Raw genomic sequence first — 19,456 nt, 5'->3', positions numbered from 1 at the left:
TTAATGAAATGATCAGTAATTAGATGAAAAAGTTTACTCTATCTGTTTTATGTAATGTAGGTAAATCGGAAATGGGTATAATAATAACGTGTATTGATACATGCATTTCCCCTTGTAAATCTTACTTCAATTAGCATGAAGACTACTATATATGACAAATTTGCAATACCATCAAACTGTCCGTGTTTTCACTGCATTTCTTTCCTATTTGAGCTAGACCAGAGCGTAAGGTTCTACGTAATGGTAATAACATTTCCATTATCGTCCTTGAGAACTACTAAATCACATGGAATGGCTTCACCGGAATCCATATATGTTAAAGCAGTAGGATCAAGTGGATCGATCCTATATTATTCGAATCAACTGTCAATATATGACCTCGCTTCTCCATAGATATAGAGCGAAACTCACTTAATAGCCATCTTTTCTAACCAACTTCTACCTAGAATCACATCAAAGTAATTTTCCTCGCTCATATAAGCTGGATGAGATGCTGTTCTCGTTCCAACAGTAATATCAACATTACTCATTACTTTCAATCCTGTATATCCCATTGAGCCCATTCCAGACTATATAAAGACCAACAGAAATCAGCGCACGCAAGTTGATTAATAAGATTGTCATCAGTATGTGTGAACTAACCTTCTTAGGAACGAGTTTGTGTTTCAAAGCAAATTCTCGAGATACGTATACGTGTCTGTAGCCTGATTTGAGAAGCATTCGGACTACATCAAGGGTAGGTAATCAGCATCTCTGAGTCTGAATTACCAATACTTTTAGAGCTCACTATTTGGTATACCGTTGATTTTACCCATGACAGTTCTTGAACCTTTATTGTTGTGGAACTGAAAGGAATGGGAACATTATGTCAGCTACCAAGGTCATGTACAGAAAATCGATATACAAAATGGAGAAGCGAAATAAGAGCATGATCGAGCATCGAAAAGAACCGGACCCAGTGTTTTGAATCAATTAGGAACGAGAATCAAACTCACCTCTTCCCATTCTCTCTTTCTGACAGCGCCTAAAGGCTCAGCATCATCATCACCCCATTTACTCTTTCTAGATCTTGTACTCATGACAGATTTAGCTTTACCAGCTCCATTAAGGCTTCTCGTTTGGTCACCATTAGATGCTCCTACAGGCGAGTCACTACCGAGAACACTAAGAGATTGTTTCTTTTCTCTTACGGGACTCCCATTTATAGGTTCTCCCAAAGGTTTGATTTCAGCAGCTTTCGAAGGTGAATCACCATTAGCAGATTTAGTTGTTGTTGATTTCATTGATGATGATTTTTTCACTTTGCTCTTGAGCTTGCTAGATGGGGAAGATTTTGGTCCTGAAGAACCGTTATATGCTGGTGGATTACTAAAATGAGCATGAGCTTGTTGTGGAATAGTTAAATGAAGAGTAGCTGAAGGTGTTGAAGTAGGTGGGAATCGAGATGAGAGAATTTCGAAATCATCGTCTATTACATATCAAAATTGATAGATCAATTAGTGATCTGAGTTAATAGATCAAGGACAACGAAGAACAGTCTGGGTTTTTATATTGAATCATACCTACCATCATCTAAAGACCATCTTTCACCTTCGAATTCGTAAAGGAGACTAGCTTGTGATTTTTGTTCTTTCGTTAGTCCCGCTTTAGCCAGTACACGCTCGAATAACTTGGATCGGTCCTCATCATCTAGAAGGTTGTTGTCGTCATCGTCAGTAAGTACCATAACACTTCGTCACTTGAGAATCAGCTCACCTTTGTGAGTGAGTGCGAACGTTTTCTGAGGTGTATGGACGTTGTAAAGAAACATCTTGACTGGGTTGATTACTGAGAGGATGTGCTGCGGGTAGAAGTGACTTCTTGATAAGCAGTGAGGTGGTTACTATACTGAAGGTTGAGAGCTGTTTCCTTTGTAAAGGTACAATGTATGGTATTATGTTATTGGATGAAATGATCTACAAGTTACAAAGTATGATGTTACTCGTACCATTTATCTGGTAATGTTTACAATAATAATATAGCAGTACCCTCGATCGAAAATAGCTTTTACAGGGTCATCCCTAAGTAAGTAATTATTAGGTTATTACATCAAAAGTGGATATTTTATTCGTACTTGATTATTGTTATCGTATGTACGTCATGGGCTACCCCGCGCACCGACGGAATTGGCAATGACCTTTTAATTGTGACTTATAACGGAATCAAATATACGAGTACCTAACGAATGACTTTACTCGGTGTAACGCGTCATGAACGATACTAGTAATCTTGTGCTCGAAGATTGAGAGTCTTGGATTGACCATAACGAGATTGACATGAAGGGGAATGCATGATATCCAAGATCATCATGACCGTTACTATATATATCTACACGCGATCTGATCAAGGGACTGATTCAAATTATCTTATCAACTACTATGTCCAGACAAGGAAATGTCGTTATTCACCTTTCCCCTACCCCTTTGAACAACCTGTTCATCTCCCTTTCCCTCGCACCTAAATCATTCAATATTTTCAAATAGTCCTGACATTCTTGAAGATCCCTCTCAACCCAATGTTCCGATGACCGCCTTGCCTTTGCCAGTTCCGCCCTAATCTTGCCAAGATACAACGATTTGTGAGCTACGGTATCTAGCATTCGCTTTCGAATGATGCTTGATTCATCGTGTTCCTTTCTCAAGCTATCGAATGCAAACTCCATCTTTGAGAATCGATGGATCTGCTGTTGTAGAGGGATTCTGGACAATTCGTCCTTGAACGTCATCAAATCATCGGTAAGAAGTTTTATCGTTTGATTTTTCGCTAATATCTCTTTGTTTGCTTTTTCCTCTTTTTCCTTGAACAACTTAATTTCTTCGTTCATCTCCTTCAATTTCGATCTGCCACCTTCTACTACCCTATTTTTATCTTTCATGACCTTCTCCTTTGCATTAAGCATTTGCTCCAAGGACCTCTTAAGGTCTTTGTTTTTTACGAGTTCATCTTCTCCAGAAGCTACAAGTAATTGTAATTTGATGATTCTCTCTTCCATTTGGGTAATCTTCCTCTCCAAATCGGCCTTCTCCTTTTGGACTTGCAAAAGATCTCTTTCGAAAGTGACATTAACGTTTGGCCCATTTTTACGTTCTGCTAACTTCTTTTCAAGAGCTGCTTTTTCTCGGACGACTTGTATTTGTGTTTTTTCCCTTTTTTGCGCGATACCAATCCATCGATTCATGGAATCATCTGCGGATCGGTGAAGCTCTTTCAGGTCTTCTATCTCTTTCTGAGCTTGAAGCTTTTCTATTTCGAGTATCTTCACCTTCTTGTCTCGGTCTTCGAATTCTCCAGCTAGAGATTGGCAGTCCTTTTCTAAAGTCTCAACCTTCCTTCCTCTTCTAGCCCCTTCCGCTTCACTTTCGGATAATCTGACTTCTATCTCTTGCTTCTCTTTGATCAGATCAGACACTTCCTGCTTTTGTTGCTGTACCGATACAATCAGTTTGCTGATTTCGCCAGCTTTTTGCTCGCTGAGCCTTTCAGCTACCTCTACTTCCGTTGTTAAGCAGTATATTTCGTCTTGCAACTTGGCGTTCTTCTTCTTCATTTCGCTATCATTCTTCCTGAATGCTTCAACGTCGTCTTTCAATTTATCATGTACCTTTCTCTCGGCAGTTCCTTCTTCAAGTAAGGCGTTTCTTTCGATCAATAATCCGCGATTTTCATCTTTCAGACGCCCAACTTGATTCTCTAGGTAATTTACCTTTTGCTGTGTAGCTTCGCTCATCTTCTGAACTTCTGCGTACTTCTGAGCGATGATTGATAGTTGTGTGCTCAAGGAAATGATGTCTTGTTTCAAATCATCAAATACATTACTATTATCTTCAAGAGGATCGACAAACACTTCAAGATTGTTATGCTTGTCTCTTATCTTTGCCACTTTGATCTTCTTCTCAGGATCGGGAGAGTCATTATCACTAATTTCATCAGATCGTAGCCTTTTGCTGATCAAAGACGACATCGTGAGTTCCTGTGGTTCCAATATACTGATCCCCGGTGTTTGGCTTGAGAGCCATTTGGGTGAGTGATCTCGAGTCAATGATCCGTTGGGTGTAAATCGAAATGCTTGATTCATGTTTTATCGTTCCTTTTGGGCTGACGAGATGTTGAGAACATCGATTCCGATTGTATTGATTGCGAATATGGTGGTTTGGGCCTAGTTGATGGAAGTCAGATAATGATCTCGAGATGATTTGGAGGCCAAACTTCAAAACGGTATGAAGAAGACTACACTGCGGAGAGATGGACAATTAATTTGGTGTGAATGTGAATACCAGTTGAATAATCTAGGAAGCATCAAGAAGCACAAAGAGCGAACAGTATCAGCTGGAGTGAGTGACACCAGTGTGCTGAGTGCTCATACATTACTATGGTGGCGGATGAGTAGCTGAGTTGCCCCTTAAATGTAACAGTACAACAGCGATAAGCTCTTGAGATCGAAGATAAGAGATGTGGATAAAAGAGAAGACAAACACAGTTGTAGTGTTTGGAATTTTGTTTACTCGCCTGACTAATTCAGAAGTCGATTATACTATGTTGTGCTGGGAAATTGCTAACAACGTGTTTATATAGGTTAAGTCGTGTAAGTCTGTGCGTGATCGTTGTTTCTTCTAGTCTGAGCTGAGACCCACGGACTCCCTGTGCCTTTGCCAAGGAAGTGCGCGATATCTCAACTCCCTTTTTTCACCAGTTTAACAACTTCACGAATACTTCAAGGATTGTTACAATGACCGACGAATCAGGACTATAGTCAGCAAGAATTTGAAGGCAATCAAGACATTGGGGCAGAGCAAATTTGGAAGGGAAGAACAAAGAACCTTTGAGCTGACGAGACTTTCGTCAAAGATCTTGTGCACCCGGACCAGGTGTAGATCGAACGGCCTGTTGTGACTAACAAGTATGAAATGATTATACCGGTGAGCGACTTGGTCGAGTACGAAGCGACAGATTTCGGAACTAATGAAAAGATACAGAAATCTGCAATATATATGTTTTGCTATGGAAAAAGGTGCTTAATTAGAATCGCATTGATTTAAAAAAAGAATTTGTTAACTCTTGATGCTAATTTACTGACATGTCCAACAGAAGTCGTTTCAAGTCCCATTTACATGATTAGGCTTGAACCGAACTAGTGCACTGTACTCGATGACCATAGCTTTTCGTTTCTTCAGTAGTAGTACATAATGTATCGAGTTTTCACACCTTGACCATATGAGCTTTGACCTCTGTTTGATGATCGTTTCTCAATGTTTACCCTGACGCTATGGTCTCCAAACATACAAAATTTCAACTTTTTCAGTACAAATTAACATAACAATCTTGATTTGACTTACGACTTTTAAATAATTTGAAAGCTTTTTCAACTTGCTTCGAGATATGGCACAACAACCTAAAAGACCTTTTTGGGTTGTCGAATCGATGGGCTCGTCTGAAATACAAGGTAATTCGGAATCGAATTTCACAAGTCAATTAAAGAGCGATGTTCAAGATGATTCTGTAAAAGGGTATAAGAGAAGAAGGATAGAAAACGATGCATTTAACAATGTCACGGTATGTATGATACAAGAATTTAACTGGACTTGACTGAGAATTGATATTGTTTATTGATTATATCCCCCTAGCCTGTTATGAAATCAAGCCTTCCTCCGAGACCACAAAGTGTTCCTCTAAATTCAAATCCAAGTACCAATACTCCTCATCGAATGATCACCAGATCATCAACAAAATCAACTATACCATTATCTAATGAAAGAGCCCAAATAGCTTCACCCTCAGAAACAATAATTCCAAATTCATTACAAAGAGTTGCACCTACATCTTCGAATCTCAATTCATCCTCATTAAATACTAGTTCAATAGTCAATAGTACAAATGACTATGGAAAAGTATTTTCATATCCTGGTTATCCACCTTTCACACCAATTCGAACTACTTCATCACATCAATTTACAAACTATCAAACAAATCATAAAAATGATGATTCAATTGAATCAATTGGAATTATTGCAATTTTACGAAATCAACTTGAAAATTCGAATTTAACAATCAGAAAATTAGAATCAAGAATAATTAATACTGAATCTATATTATTTTCAAAATCAACAGAATTAGATAATATAAGAATGGAAAATCAATCTTTAAAATTTCAATTAAATCAAATTTCAAATCAAAATATACCTAAACAAATTGTCTTTGATGATCAAGTACAACTTGATAATCAAAAAAAGGAATATGAGAATAAATTGAATTTATTCAAACAACAACTTGATAAAATTGTTGAAAATGTTAGAATTGATAAAGAAAATATTCAAAAAGAATCAAAAGAAACAAATGAGAGATTAAAAATTGATTTAACAGAAAAAGATAAGAAGATTAAGGAAGCTGAAATTATTATCAAAGAATTGAAGGGGAAAGGTGATATTGATATAAAGTCGAGAGAAGTTTTGAAAAGATTAAGTGAAGCTCGTCAAAAGGTAATTGAAAATCTTCAAAATGACCTCAAAGCGGAAAAGAATAGAGGCGAAGAGATAAGAAGAGTAGGATGGGAACAGCTCAATAGTTTAAGGAAAGAGCAAGAGGTATTTCAAGAGAGGTTCAAGGTCCTCGAGAATGAAAACAGTTCATTGAGAAAGACTAATGACAATATGCGAACAACTGAGAGAATCAGACACGATGAATTGTTAAGGGAAAGAAGAGAATTAGAGAAAGAACGAACAAATTTGGTAAAAGATGAAAAGACTAAATCCGCAGAACGAACGAAAATTGAACAGCTCGAAAAGGATTTATCAATGATTAAATCATCGCATCAAAGGACTTTAGACGAGAAAGATGGATTAGCGAGAGAAGTAAAACAGAATAGTAGGAAATGTCAAGAATTGAATGAACAGTACAACTTGATTTCGGAGTCCGCAGACTTCCATAGAAATGAGAATGAACAATTGAGAGGCTGTTTAGATGTGGAAAGAAAATTCAACGGTGGACTCAACGCGGAAATAAAAGAGCTCAAAAGGCAGAACACCAATTTAGATAATCAAGTCAAGCAGCTCAAAGATTACTACTCTAAGCTGAAAACGAGATCAGCCAGTTCTCAAGACCAGTCGACATTGATCAACGAGAAGAATCCAATTGACGATCTACTCGAGAAAGACAGATTAAAACTATGGTCCAAAATCGCGCGTCTGAAGAACCACCTAAGAAACATTGAGGAAAAATTATCGAAAGAAGGGAAATGTCTCTCTCAGCTACCTGAAAAGCGTGTTCTAGAAATCAAGTCGTTGACCGAGAACATAGCAAAATCTGAAGATAAGTTGAGAGAGTCGTTGAGAAGAATCTAGAGAAAGAATCAGTAAATCACCAAAAATCATTACATAGAGAAACAGAATGTCAAGCTCATCTCCAAGGGGTAAATTCTTTGACTACACAGGAACCAAGCTCAAAGAGTATATAATGTAGAGTTGGAAAATCAAATCAAAACCCTCGAAAACAACAATGCAATCGATAAACAGGAATCTGTAGAGCACATCGCTACACTCGAAACAGGAACAAACAATCTGAAAACGGATCAAGAATATTTGGCAAAAGCATTAAAAGATTATCAATCTACTAAAATCAATCATGAATCCCAACTTGAAGTGATGACTGAACAATTCAACAAATTAAATATTTTCGTTAATCGAATAAAATCTGCTCATGAAAAATATAAGAAAAAATACGGTACAATTCATTTAGAACATCAAGATTATTTTACAGCGCAAATTGATGATATATTAGTATTTTTAGACCAAAATCCAAGAAATCGAACAATTAAGGAATTTTTAAAACGTATGAAAATAGAAGGTAGATTGAATTGGTCAGAACATTGGTTTAAATTGATTGAATTTGCTTTGAAAGATCTATATAATCAATAAATATTCTTGCTTGCCAAAGGTCATTTCAGTAATGTTTTGTCATATAACGCTATAATCTGAATACCCAATAATTTGCATTTAAAAGAATACCCTTATGAATAATCATTCATGAACAATTTCAATATCAAACCTATCCCTTTCGACTGCAGTCTTCAATTGCCGAGTTTTGGCGCTCACGTTTGTATAGTATATTGACTCTACAATATCTTGCTTGCTACATCTTTTACAGCTTGTCCAAAGCCTCCTGTCGAGCCAAATCCGCCACTTCCTCTAGAAGTTACATCGAGATCCTAAGAATTGTAGAAATCATTAGCGATCTTGTCAAGAGTACCAGTGAAATCAACCTTGCCCTTTCTATTTCAAAATTAAGGATACTCACATCGACCTCGGCAATATCCGCTAGAACGATTTTTTCCAAAATCAATTGAGCAACCCGATCACCTTTCTTGACTATCGAAAATCATTATTATCAGCTCGTCTACTATTGAGTTTCATTACATTGTGAGCTGAAAACGGACCTGTGAAATCTTCATCTGAAAGATTGAACAAAAGAACCATGACCGGACCTCTATAATCCGCATCAATGACCCCTGCACCAGTATCGATTGAATGCTTGCTTGCTGTAATGTCACTTTAAGTATCAGCTACTTCTCTCCATCATGTTGAGATCAGCTGAACGACAGGAATCGCACTTACCAAGACCACTTCGAGGAGCTACTCTTCCATAAGTTTCTTCTGGAACAGCTATACTGATTTGCAAATCAATCAAAGCTTTTCCTCGAGCAGGAATGACTTTCTCTTCTGCGGAGTATAGATCATATCCTGCTGACAATGGAGAACCTCTTGTCGGTGTGGTAGCAGCGGGAGATAATTTCTTGATCAAAAGGGTATTGGTAGGCTGTATACTCAAAAGATCAGAAGAGGTTGAAATATTAGAAAAAAATACGCGAGAAAATTAGCCACACTTACAGCAGGCACTTGTCCATTCTCCTTCTTCTCGTCCTTTACACTCAATCCAGCAAAGCTCTCGGATACAGCCTTGACAGGTTCAGGTTTCTTCTCTTCTACTTTCTCATCCTCGCTCTCATCAGGTTGTTCAATTTCTAGACCTTTAGCGGTGACTTCAGGTACTGAATCGATCTCTTGCTTAGTGCTGGCTGGAGTAGGGGCCGGAGCAGTCTTGGTTTCCTCTTTGATAGGTTCGGGAGCGGGTGATGGGGTAGATGGAGCCACAGGCGCGGGAGCTGGAGCAGATGCTGGGGCGGATTTGACGGATTCGGGCACGGGGGCTGAATTTGTACTGGTTGCTCGAGTTTCTAGGTCGATGACTTTTGCACGAGCGGTCTTTCCGCCGAAATACTCTGAGGCTGTTTGAGCTGGCTCTATGGAGGTGGCGGGTGGGAAGATACTGCGTACCTTTCATCAGCTGATGCGCCTCCTAGCAGGAAAGGAAATAAAAGCTAAACTGACTCGGCTTGGAAAGATTCTGCTTTTCTGGGTACGATGAAGCTTAATGGCTCTACGCATCCTCCGGCAAGCTTATATGCCCGAGCAATTTCATTCTCTTTGACATCGAGTGCTCGTCGAGGGAGGAAAGTCATACCTCGCTCTAAAGGTCGCAACGATTCAGCTGACTATTGTTTCAGCAACACGAGAAAGCTGACTCACGGGGGTCGGATGACTTGTATTCGTTCAAGAAGTGTAATGAATCGCCCTCAAACTCATAGTATCGGATGTTACCGTCTCTATAGAATCATGTTGTCAGAGGGATCGCTACAACGTTCTCGGGCTTGATCAAGCTTACCCTTTACCGGCAAGGAAGAGCACATCATTACCTTCGGCATAGAATGGCATAATGACACCGCTACAAGTCCGAGATCAGCTAAGCGCAATCCGTCAACCATCGTTGTAGCTGACTCACGCGCTTGAATCAAGAGAAGTGGTATCGAGATTGGTCAAACCAGCAGTATCCCAAAGCGACACTTGTCTGTCAGACATTTTACTGAACTGTTCATCTTTTATGATAAGCTTTACTTCGGCAAAAACGCAAAAAAGAAGCTTACACCAGTAGTAGCGATCCTATCTCTGTCACCTAACCAAACGATTCTCGACCCTTTGACACCTGCATGACCATCTGTGATTCTTACAGCTTCCGTTCCAGCTCGAGGATCAAATAATCTGATTTTCTTGTCCCTACATGTCTGAGTAACATTCAGGGTCGTCAGCTTTATTGGAACATCGCGCAATTGCTAATGAGCCGGACTAACAGTAGCAAGGGTAGTTCCGACCGCATTCCAAGCTATTCCTTGAATAGAATCTGTATGACCTTTCAAAGTGATTTTAGGCGTATCATCTTTGGAAGAAATATCCCATAATCTGACTATATGATCACCTGATGCGGCGGTAAGGAGATTTGAAGATGTTGGATGGAAGATTACTTGTCCAACCTTTCGACCTCCTGCACTAAGTCGAAGTTCAGGGGATAAATCTTCGGGCACCCATTGATCCTCTCCCCATCCCTCAAACAACGAGTCTTCTACTTTCCATATGAGAACTGCAAGTCATCACAGATTGGTGTAAGCTGATTGTCAGGCTCTTGCTGCTTCCAAGCTTACCTTTACCATCCTCTCCTGCTGAAGCTACGATATTATCGTCAAAAGGTGACCAAGCTGTATCGAGTACAGGAGCGGTATGACCTCTTGCGAGAGGGATGATATCTGGAAGTTTAGTTGGGAATCCTGCTGGTTGAGGAGGAGTAGCGGGTGAGAACAAAGGGAGAATGCCGAATGCCTGAATTCAAAACTCTTTGAATTAGCACGAGTCTCGACTGACTGATAACACCTTGTGAATCCGACAGTCAGGAGCGGAAAAGGAATAAAGTACCTACACCACCACCTGAGACTTGCCAATTGACAGCTAAATATTTCCCACCGGCAGTGACCAAATCAGTATCCCAAGCTGAACCTGAGATCTTGGCGTTCTCATAGTTGACTTTGGATTTCGCTCCATAAACATGACGATATTTTGACTTAGGTCAGAATTATCTAGTCAGTACTCGCGTGCATCCGATACAGGGATCTAGAAGGGATCAATTATTTGAACTCACTGGACGGACAAATCTGGACATGGTGGATATGAAATGAGAGGGCGCAGCAAGAAGAAGTGGAAGGTCGGTCAACGGAGGCTTGAACGTGATAGAGTATTCTGTATTGTTATTTGAAGCGTGATTGAGTCACTGGTTTAGTGATGTTGCGCTCCCTGCTATCCTGCCTATCAGTAACACCATATGTATGGCTTCGTGCACGCGTCATATACATACATAATACTTGTTATCGAAGTCACTTTCCCACGCGTGCAAATTAATCAAACAGCTTACTCGAGTAATCAACACGCTTATCGATCGAGACTAAAAGCATTACGATTCCTCATTCTTTGCTCGCAAAACGGAATGTTAGATATATCACTTTCTCTGATGATTAAAATAGGGAAGGCCTTGGCTTGTACTTCCGGGTGACGAGAACAAAGATAATAGTACTGACTGACCCGCCTGACGATTTTACAGGTCTGGTTATTATCGAAATGGAAGTCGATTTGTTTATCGAACTGACAAGCTGACAAGCGAATAAGCCTTCTCACGGTGGGAATCGTGGAAGTTTGCTTTCTTGATCATTGTTGTGTCAGAGGACTATACATATATGAGCAATCAAAAGATTATGTATCAAGGTATTTTTCTATCTTTTCTTTACAAACTAATTTTAGTTTTTCTTCCTATTCTTGTTGAAAAACCAATTTCGATTTCGCTATTTATTTCAACCCAAGTGGTCTTTTAATATTTAAACTTATTTAGTGATTGCTAGTCACCACCTCGACTTATTGTTACCCACAACTAATTGCAATAATCAATCAAACTTATAACGATCAACCCAATTATACCGCCACAACTATTTGATAAATAAAATAATTTCACATCAAATCAAAGTTTCGATTTGACGATTACTCGAAGATGTTCTCCAAAGCCTTATTTCTTCTTCCTCTACTACCGCTTCTCAGTGCCGCACCTCTTCCATATCCCTTATTAGGAGCCGGTCCCATCTCAGACTTGGATAGTGTCATCAACCCATTGACTCAAGATGACAATTTACCTGGACTACCAGTTACACCCGGAGATCCTTCACCTACTCTTTCCAACACCGGTGATGGATCTTTAATCAACGGTTTACTCGATACAGTTGAAACCATTACTGGACCTCTTAATGTTTCTATAGGAGCCAATGTCGATTTATTAGGCATTAATACGACTGTAGGATTGAATGTCGATCTGGATGACGATGAAGAAATGATCTGTGGACCTGTAAATGGATATTGGTCAAATCAACAATATAATATCCCTTGTGCATGTTGGAGTGATTCAAGAGGTTTAGTCATTAGTGCTCAGCTTGAAGCTGATTTAGGATTAGATCAAGTAGAAGGTTTAGATACATTCTTACAAGCTCAAGTGAGTATTTTACCCCTAGCTAAGAAAAATGAACTCAGGAGTTTGAGTTGACGAATTTGGGATAGATTGAATTTGGTGGAGAACGATTTACATACCCTGCTTATTCTATGCCTACATGTGATGGTGACGGTGGATTCAATTGTCCAGGAGGACGATCCTCAAACGGAGTAAGTCCATTCATTCGACGTTTTCCTCCTCTGGAGTTGTTGCAATTTGGAATTCATACTGACATTTGATTATCTGAAGAAATGCTCTAAATTCTTAGCTGCTAAACCACGTCCTAAAGTGTTAATTCAATCTACTTCTGCAAGTCCCGCTTCTGTACCAACGGCCAATTCAGTACCTACAGCTACCGACGCAGTGATCAATGAAGTTCCACCTACCACGTTGAATAGTATCCCTACATCCACTATAGCTGGCTTTGATAATGTTCAACCCACTGTGACACCAATAACAACTGTATCTTCACCTGATCAAACTCAACCTGTGGCAGAATCTCAAGAAGTTGATGATGAATCCATCTCAGCTGATAACGTAGTATTGACCACTAGTACAAGTACAAGTACGGTTATTCTGCCTGCTACCGTATTCGTGAGTCTAGAAGTGTACTGTAATATCTGATAAGATATAGATTTTGAAGAGTTTTATTTTTATTAGGTGGAGATGGTTACTACCACTCAACCAACTACGATCTGGGCAACCGAAACACAGACCCAAACCCAAACCCAAACACAGACACAGACACAGACGATCACTTCAACCAGTGTCCAAACTCAATGGGCTACACAAACACAATGGGCGACAACAACCTTATCAAATTGTGCAGCTAATGACGAAGAGATAAATGTTAATTCAGTTTCTCAATCTGTTCAAGAAGCAGGATATACTCCTACTCCTACATCTACATATACCTCTTCATCAATCTCATCAACTATATCAAGTTCATCATCTATCAGTACATCAAGTTCTACAGTATCTCAAGTTCTACCTACCCCATCAATCAATAATAGCGTGCCAACTCAAACTTCTAATAACACTGGAGATGAGGATGATGAAGAAGATGATCAATTCAAACCAGGAGGAGTAATAAAGTTATCACATCCACCATTAAAATCCCAATTAAAATGTTCAAATGGAGAAGAATTCAAAACTACAATGTGTTGTAGAGTTGATCAAATCGAATTAAATGGTGAATGTAAATGTTCAAAAGGGTTAGTAATAATACTTTTCTTCTATCTGTAAATCAAATTAGTATTATCGTAAAAACTAATGATTTTTTTTAATTTGATAATTTAGATTCGAAAATGTACTTAATTTAAATTTATGTTTATCAATTTGTTTAGGAAATAGATTACCTTCTGGAGAATGTTCTTTATTAGATTTAAATACTAATTTAGATTTAGGATTAAGTGATATTTTATCTCCATTATAAAAAACCTTCCCTTATCTTGATGATAATTATTTTCGATCAAATTGATCAAAATATTGCTTGATGTAAAATGTACAGTACTATAAATCAATTGTAATAATGCCGTTTGATATCATATAATGCAAATACCAGAATAAAAATACCGAATTATGCATCTCCATCAATCAATTGAATAAAAACAATGTGATTTGAAATGATATTAAAATATACATGCAATACATATTTTCCTTTAACTTGTTTTTTAATATGGTAATCCCCCTCCGCTTCCTGAAGAAGGTTCATCTAAATCCGTATAACTAACTCTTCCTTTTCTAGCTCTAGGATCTTCCCTACCAGGAGTTATAGAAGGTAATGAAGAACCAGTATTACTATTATTATTATCTGAATCTCTTGAAGCGTATCCACCCATTCTAGATGCTAATCCTGCACCTTCTCTGGTATTAGGTTGTTGTTGATTTTGTGAAATATTGAAATTTGGATTAAAATTCATTTGTTGTGGATTCATACCCATTAACATAGCTTGTTGCATTTGCATCATCATCATCATTTGTTGTTGCATTAAATTCATATTTCCACCTGCTCCTCCTCCTTGTTGTCCCTGTGTAATATCGGGCATATTTGGATTTATCGCTCCCATTGGCATTTGGAAATTACCTCCAATAGCTAATGGTAACGAATTCGATAGAAGTTTATCATCTACTGCTGCTGGAGTTGACAATGAAGGTTGAAGATGTTGAGGGTCAAGTACGTAATTGTTCAAAGTGGATATCTATAAAGTCTTCGTCAGCGCGATGTTCGTCAGTGATACAATTTGATGACAGGCTCACGTCGTCGATCTTCTCTTTGGTAATTTCAGGGTGCTTCACGATGATATGTTTGATAACGAATTCAGGAGCTCTGAAGAGTTTATTACAATCTTTACATCTATATTTCGAAGCTTCCTCCTGTTTGATGAGGGGGGCACAAAGCTTTTTCGTCTCGCTAAAAAAGTCGCTCACAAAGATTAGCCATTGATCGAATCATCGTGCAAACATATTTGCAAGCACTCACGCTTCCACATCTCTGCCCCCGTAGTCAGCTAGATCTACCTCCCCTAAGAGTGGTCTAAGTTTATGGTCCAGCCCCTCAGCCCATTTCTCGTCTTGTGTTTTCTGCGGGAAGAATTGTTTCTTTCCTTGACCTTGACCTTCCCTACGATCTTTACCACCTCCGTTTGCATCTTGATGAGCTTGATTTGTTTCTGAAGGTTGGTCGGCTTCTCTCAATTCTCGATCTTCATCCCCGTCCTCAACCTCCGCTTCCTTATTATCGGCTACAGCGTCGACTGTGTGTTGAGGTTCGGGATCTTCCCCGTTGTTCTCTACCACAGCTTGTTCAACTTCGTCCGCTTCAGCTTCAGGTATCGAACTTGGATGTGGTCTCATATGACCTATACATTTTCGATGTAGTTCTTCGGCAAAAGACATCGGGGCTACGCAGTAATAGCAAGTCGCCAATCCGTGTCTGAGGTAAGCTAGCCATTGATCCAGAATAATTTTGGCCTGATTAGAGTTCAACAATCAGCTTGTATACGCGACAACATTATGAAAAAGCTGAATTATATTCACTTTATGGAGTTTCTTTTCCTCATCCAGCTCTTCACCATTGAGCCCATTGGTCTCTAACAACCTCTGTATCGTCTCCTCCACTGAATCGCTGACTTTCTCTCGTAGGCCCATAATTTTCTTCTCTGCACTCTCAGTCTTGACAGCCTCACCATCTGCTTCGACTTTATCATCGTCTTCCTCATCATCACCCAAGAGCTCCTCCTCCACCTTTATGGCTAATGCCTTTGCTTTCTCCCCATCGAGTGTCAAGCGGTCTAGGGTGTTGGAAACAGGTGGAGTAACCCTTAGCCTGCCGATTGTCGGTGTTGAGTTGACAGACATGTGAAAGGTGAAACCGTCGATCTGCAAAATTCCGTTAGCGCACGATGGAAAAATCCAGGCAAATAGCTAACCTTTTGACCATCAAGCTTATTGATGACTTCGCTTATATCGACATCATCGGCATACTGAGCCCAAGCGACACGGTGGAAAGATTTCTTTTGAGCAGGTTCAGACACAGCGAGCCATTGAAATCCAGGTACTCTGGCAAAGAGCTAAGATTTTTAGGTTGTCAGCTGCAGTCTCGGTAATCTAGATCCCGTGCCAGCTTACCTCTTCTAATTCTTTTCGACTTGTGGTGGGTGGAGCGGTCTTGACGAAGACCTGTTTGGGCTTAGGCGCAATCTCCGCTCGAAGCGTATCATTTCCTGACCAATTGCCTCCATCGCCGAGCGCACGATCAAGTCCTTCAGGCTCATCATGATCGTTCAATCGCGATTTCTCCATCGATTTAGCTTCGGATTCCTCTGTAAACAAGTTCAGTTAGGAATCGTAGAACTTGTGACAATTCAGACTCCAACGCACCAGCCATATCGAATTCAACTGTATCCCATGCTCCGGACCTCAGGCCCTCCAGGTGCTTCTCAGCTAAAGGTACTCTACCTTGACGATTCAGTCTCCTTCGGAATGCAACAAATTCAGGTAGATGTGAATATCGTTCTTGAAACCATATAGAGTCTTTGTGAGTCAAAAATAAAGCATAGAGCTATTGGTCATGTCAGGTCAGCTTGACTTTAGGGTAGAAGATTGTTTCAGTCGAGAGAAAGAGTGACTTACCTGTCTGGAGGTGAACTCCTTTCGGTACCTCTCATATCGCTTTGCCATGCCGACTTTCTCCTTAGCTTCTGTCTCATTAGCATTTCCAGATTCAATCAATTCTCTATGCTTTCTTGTCTCTTCTTCATCCGCTTTAGCAGTTTGAGGATGGGAAGCTCTGAACCATTCTGCGAATTGTCTAAAACTTAATAAAGTTTCTACTGAAGCTGGATCAGGTAGATTGTTGCCGTATCGATGATGAATGGGAGGTGGTGACGGAGAATGCAGTCTTTGACGATGAGAAGGTCCGAGTGGTGAGGGTGAACGTCGTCTCTTTGGTCGATCTAAATATCAGATCCCTGATCAGCTATGAGAGTTTTACGAGAACAATCTGGAAATTCAGAGCGAAGACACACCATAATCGTCTTCCCAATGACTTCCACCTCCCCCTCTACCACCTCTTGGTGGAGGCGGATAATCATCCCATTCTCTCCTTTCGTACCTATCTTCCGGATCTGGATCTAATTCTCTTCGGGGAAATTCTCTGTCTCTTCGACTTCTATCATAATCGTCCCTGTCCATGCGAGACGGAGGTATAGGAGGTAAATCTGCGTGTCGGTGAGGTATAGGTGCAAATCCACCTCGACTAAATCCTGGTCGCTCATCAAATTCTCTTTCTCCTGGTGGAGGGTAATCCCGAGGTGGAGGAGGTGGAGAACGAGAATGAGATCCTGACATAATGCCTATTGGGTACAGAACATTAGTTGGACGGATAACTCGCAAAGAAGAAAGGAAGGCAAAGATGACCGGGCTTCTCAAGGAGAAGATACCTTGCTTGTAGTAGGACTGAACGCTCACCTATGTTATCGAATCTTCAGACCACAATGACCTTCTCGCACTGAGTCCCAAGAAAAGAATCGGGATCTACTACATCGTGTCATTTCGTTATCGGTCCACACGGGTTACCGGCAAAATCATCCGAGATGGTCGAAGTTGAATCATAACGAATTCGTGATAGAGGGAAGCAGGTAAAAACAATTGATAAGCTGGATGATCAACAATGTTATGATGTAGTAAATCAAGAGAAGATACCTTTTTGGGATGGGAATGTTAGTCTAACCTGCTATGATCCTCTCTACCTTGATGAAGAGGAATGAAGGAACAATGACCTCGATAACAATAACATCTAATTCAGTCTTCCATCTACAATGATGGAATGCGCGAAGACAGACAATCAACGTGGTATACTATGACGGTAATTCGGGATTTAATTCAATGTGGCACAGGGAGATCGTTGACAGGGTAGTAGTAGGGTTTAGTCGATCAACTTGACGTGGGGCCAACCGTACAGGGTATAAACGTCACTACAATGATACCCCGCACTTTAATTTACCATTATCATACCGGCTAAACCGACCGACCATTATTGCGCAACACATCTATTGGTGTCACAAGTACAAGTATTAATCAATTACTTCCATCGTCTTCATCTTTTCATAGCCACATATTCCAAAGCAAGATGTCCTTTCTATCCCTTCGTACAGCGACGCGAGCCCCGAGAGTGATAGCTCCTCTTGCAGCAAGTCTACACACTTCCCCTTTGGTCAACAATAAGAAAGTAACTCCTGGTGAACCTGAACCTGAGACTGATCCTAAGAAAGGCGGAGAGGGTTTTTTCGGAGTGAGTTATCCGTCTACCTCTCTCTCCCGTGGAAACCTCATCGCTTGATATGACATCGCGAGGATAACTGAAAGGACGCTAATGGTTAATTATAGTCCTTGTTATACGGATCAAAAGAAGCTAAAGCAGCCGGACTTGTCGATCCTTCAGGTGGTCAACATGGTCAACATTCAAAATTAGTAGGAAGGGGTAAATACGTACATGAGAAGATAACACATCAAATCGTACCTTCTAAACGAGATGAGTATCTCGCTGCTGCAGAGAAATACTTCAGAGAATTGATTGATCATAATGGAGAATTCGGAAGAGTCAAATTGACGGGAAGTTGGGAAAGTGTAGTAGGAACTGTTGGGGAGTTTACTCATATTCTTGAGTACGAAGGATATAAGGGCTATGATGAGACTAGTCGAGCGCTAAAAGGTAGTAAAGTGTGTTCTAGTCCTTGCTGAGTAGCTATGTCGCCATGTAGCTAACGAATGATTGTATTGATTTTGGCAGGAAATGCAATCTTTACAATCTGCCATACTCCCTTTGTTGCAATCTCGACAACATCAAATCGTTTCTGAGTTCAGTTTTTGGCCATCCTCACCACCTCACGATAGTGGATATCCAGATGGAGGTATATTCGAGATGAGAACTTATCAATTGCAACCTGGTAAACTGCTAGATTGGGAATATGCTTGGAGAAGAGGATTGGAAGCTAGGAAGAGATTCGTGGTGAGTAAATTGTTCATGAAATATCTCGCAGGCTCCGGTTGTTCAGGATTCGGGCTTTCCATGGCTGAATCAAGCTAATCCGTGATGATTTGACAGCAACCTGTGGGTGCCTTCTTCTCACAGGTAGGGCAACTCCATGAAGTTCATCATATCTGGCAATACCCGTGAGTATATATATCGAGGTCTTTATATGATACAATCACAGTATTGACCTGACATGCTATTCTTTCAGAGATATGGAGACTCGTAAACATACTAGGGAACAAGCATGGAGTGTGGGAAGCTGGAGCGATACTGTTCAAGAAGTAAGTGATCATATCCATTAATAGGTGCATAGACTGATTTCCTTTTTCTGCATTAGACTGTCAAATTAGCTCAAAGCATGAAATCAACTATCATGGTACCATGTCCTTGGAGTCCATTGAAGTGAACTGGAAGAACCTCAAGAGTAACGATCAAAAGAGGCGGGATGTGATAAGAGGATAAACATATCATGTGAACTACATA

At 40.0% G+C, this 19,456-nt stretch overlaps 8 protein-coding genes across 8 annotated transcripts; 4 read left to right on the top strand and 4 right to left on the bottom strand.

The window, feature by feature from the left end:
- Positions 1–233: 233 nt before the first annotated feature.
- I206_101074 (uncharacterized protein) lies at positions 234–1,810 on the bottom strand (the record flags this gene model as incomplete). Its single annotated transcript, XM_070202325.1, has 7 exons — positions 234–345; positions 412–569; positions 643–725; positions 788–845; positions 996–1,468; positions 1,567–1,689; positions 1,756–1,810. The coding sequence occupies 7 exons, from the start codon at positions 1,808–1,810 to the stop codon at positions 234–236; spliced, it is 1,062 nt and encodes a 353-aa protein (XP_070058426.1).
- Positions 1,811–2,443: 633 nt separating this feature from the next.
- Positions 2,444–4,000, bottom strand: I206_101073 (uncharacterized protein; the record flags this gene model as incomplete). Its single annotated transcript, XM_019152033.1, has 1 exon — positions 2,444–4,000. One exon carries the CDS (start codon positions 3,998–4,000, stop codon positions 2,444–2,446), a length of 1,557 nt encoding a protein of 518 aa, XP_019014171.1.
- A 1,415-nt stretch (positions 4,001–5,415) lies between these two features.
- Positions 5,416–7,373, top strand: I206_101072 (uncharacterized protein; the record flags this gene model as incomplete). The annotated part of the gene is made up of 2 exons (XM_019152034.1): positions 5,416–5,589; positions 5,661–7,373. The coding sequence occupies 2 exons, from the start codon at positions 5,416–5,418 to the stop codon at positions 7,371–7,373; spliced, it is 1,887 nt and encodes a 628-aa protein (XP_019014172.1).
- Positions 7,374–7,419: 46 nt separating this feature from the next.
- Positions 7,420–7,946, top strand: I206_101071 (uncharacterized protein; the record flags this gene model as incomplete). The annotated part of the gene is made up of 2 exons (XM_019152035.1): positions 7,420–7,441; positions 7,492–7,946. 2 exons carry the CDS (start codon positions 7,420–7,422, stop codon positions 7,944–7,946), a joined length of 477 nt encoding a protein of 158 aa, XP_019014173.1.
- Positions 7,947–8,143: 197 nt separating this feature from the next.
- I206_101070 (uncharacterized protein) lies at positions 8,144–11,073 on the bottom strand (the record flags this gene model as incomplete). The annotated part of the gene is made up of 14 exons (XM_019152036.1): positions 8,144–8,236; positions 8,326–8,396; positions 8,465–8,566; positions 8,643–8,844; positions 8,916–9,354; positions 9,417–9,555; positions 9,615–9,691; positions 9,751–9,810; positions 9,868–9,953; positions 10,010–10,147; positions 10,214–10,500; positions 10,562–10,736; positions 10,834–10,974; positions 11,053–11,073. The coding sequence occupies 14 exons, from the start codon at positions 11,071–11,073 to the stop codon at positions 8,144–8,146; spliced, it is 2,031 nt and encodes a 676-aa protein (XP_019014174.1).
- Positions 11,074–11,949: 876 nt separating this feature from the next.
- I206_101069 (uncharacterized protein) lies at positions 11,950–13,873 on the top strand (the record flags this gene model as incomplete). Its single annotated transcript, XM_019152037.1, has 5 exons — positions 11,950–12,441; positions 12,507–12,608; positions 12,688–13,032; positions 13,099–13,652; positions 13,738–13,873. The coding sequence occupies 5 exons, from the start codon at positions 11,950–11,952 to the stop codon at positions 13,871–13,873; spliced, it is 1,629 nt and encodes a 542-aa protein (XP_019014175.1).
- Positions 13,874–14,111: 238 nt separating this feature from the next.
- Positions 14,112–17,289, bottom strand: I206_101068 (uncharacterized protein; the record flags this gene model as incomplete). Its single annotated transcript, XM_019152038.1, has 9 exons — positions 14,112–14,639; positions 14,698–14,851; positions 14,921–15,411; positions 15,478–15,819; positions 15,870–16,010; positions 16,069–16,262; positions 16,321–16,501; positions 16,573–16,895; positions 16,968–17,289. The coding sequence occupies 9 exons, from the start codon at positions 17,287–17,289 to the stop codon at positions 14,112–14,114; spliced, it is 2,676 nt and encodes an 891-aa protein (XP_019014176.1).
- Positions 17,290–18,070: 781 nt separating this feature from the next.
- I206_101067 (uncharacterized protein) lies at positions 18,071–19,379 on the top strand (the record flags this gene model as incomplete). Its single annotated transcript, XM_019152039.1, has 6 exons — positions 18,071–18,232; positions 18,328–18,660; positions 18,731–18,949; positions 19,046–19,113; positions 19,182–19,254; positions 19,311–19,379. 6 exons carry the CDS (start codon positions 18,071–18,073, stop codon positions 19,377–19,379), a joined length of 924 nt encoding a protein of 307 aa, XP_019014177.1.
- Between the last annotated feature and the right edge of the window lie 77 nt (positions 19,380–19,456).

Source organism: Kwoniella pini, chromosome 1, assembly GCF_000512605.2.
Source record: "Kwoniella pini CBS 10737 chromosome 1, complete sequence".
Classification (NCBI taxonomy): domain Eukaryota; kingdom Fungi; phylum Basidiomycota; class Tremellomycetes; order Tremellales; family Cryptococcaceae; genus Kwoniella; species Kwoniella pini.
The sequence above is the reverse complement of the archived record's forward strand: the minus strand, read 5'-3'. Positions and strand labels throughout refer to the sequence as shown.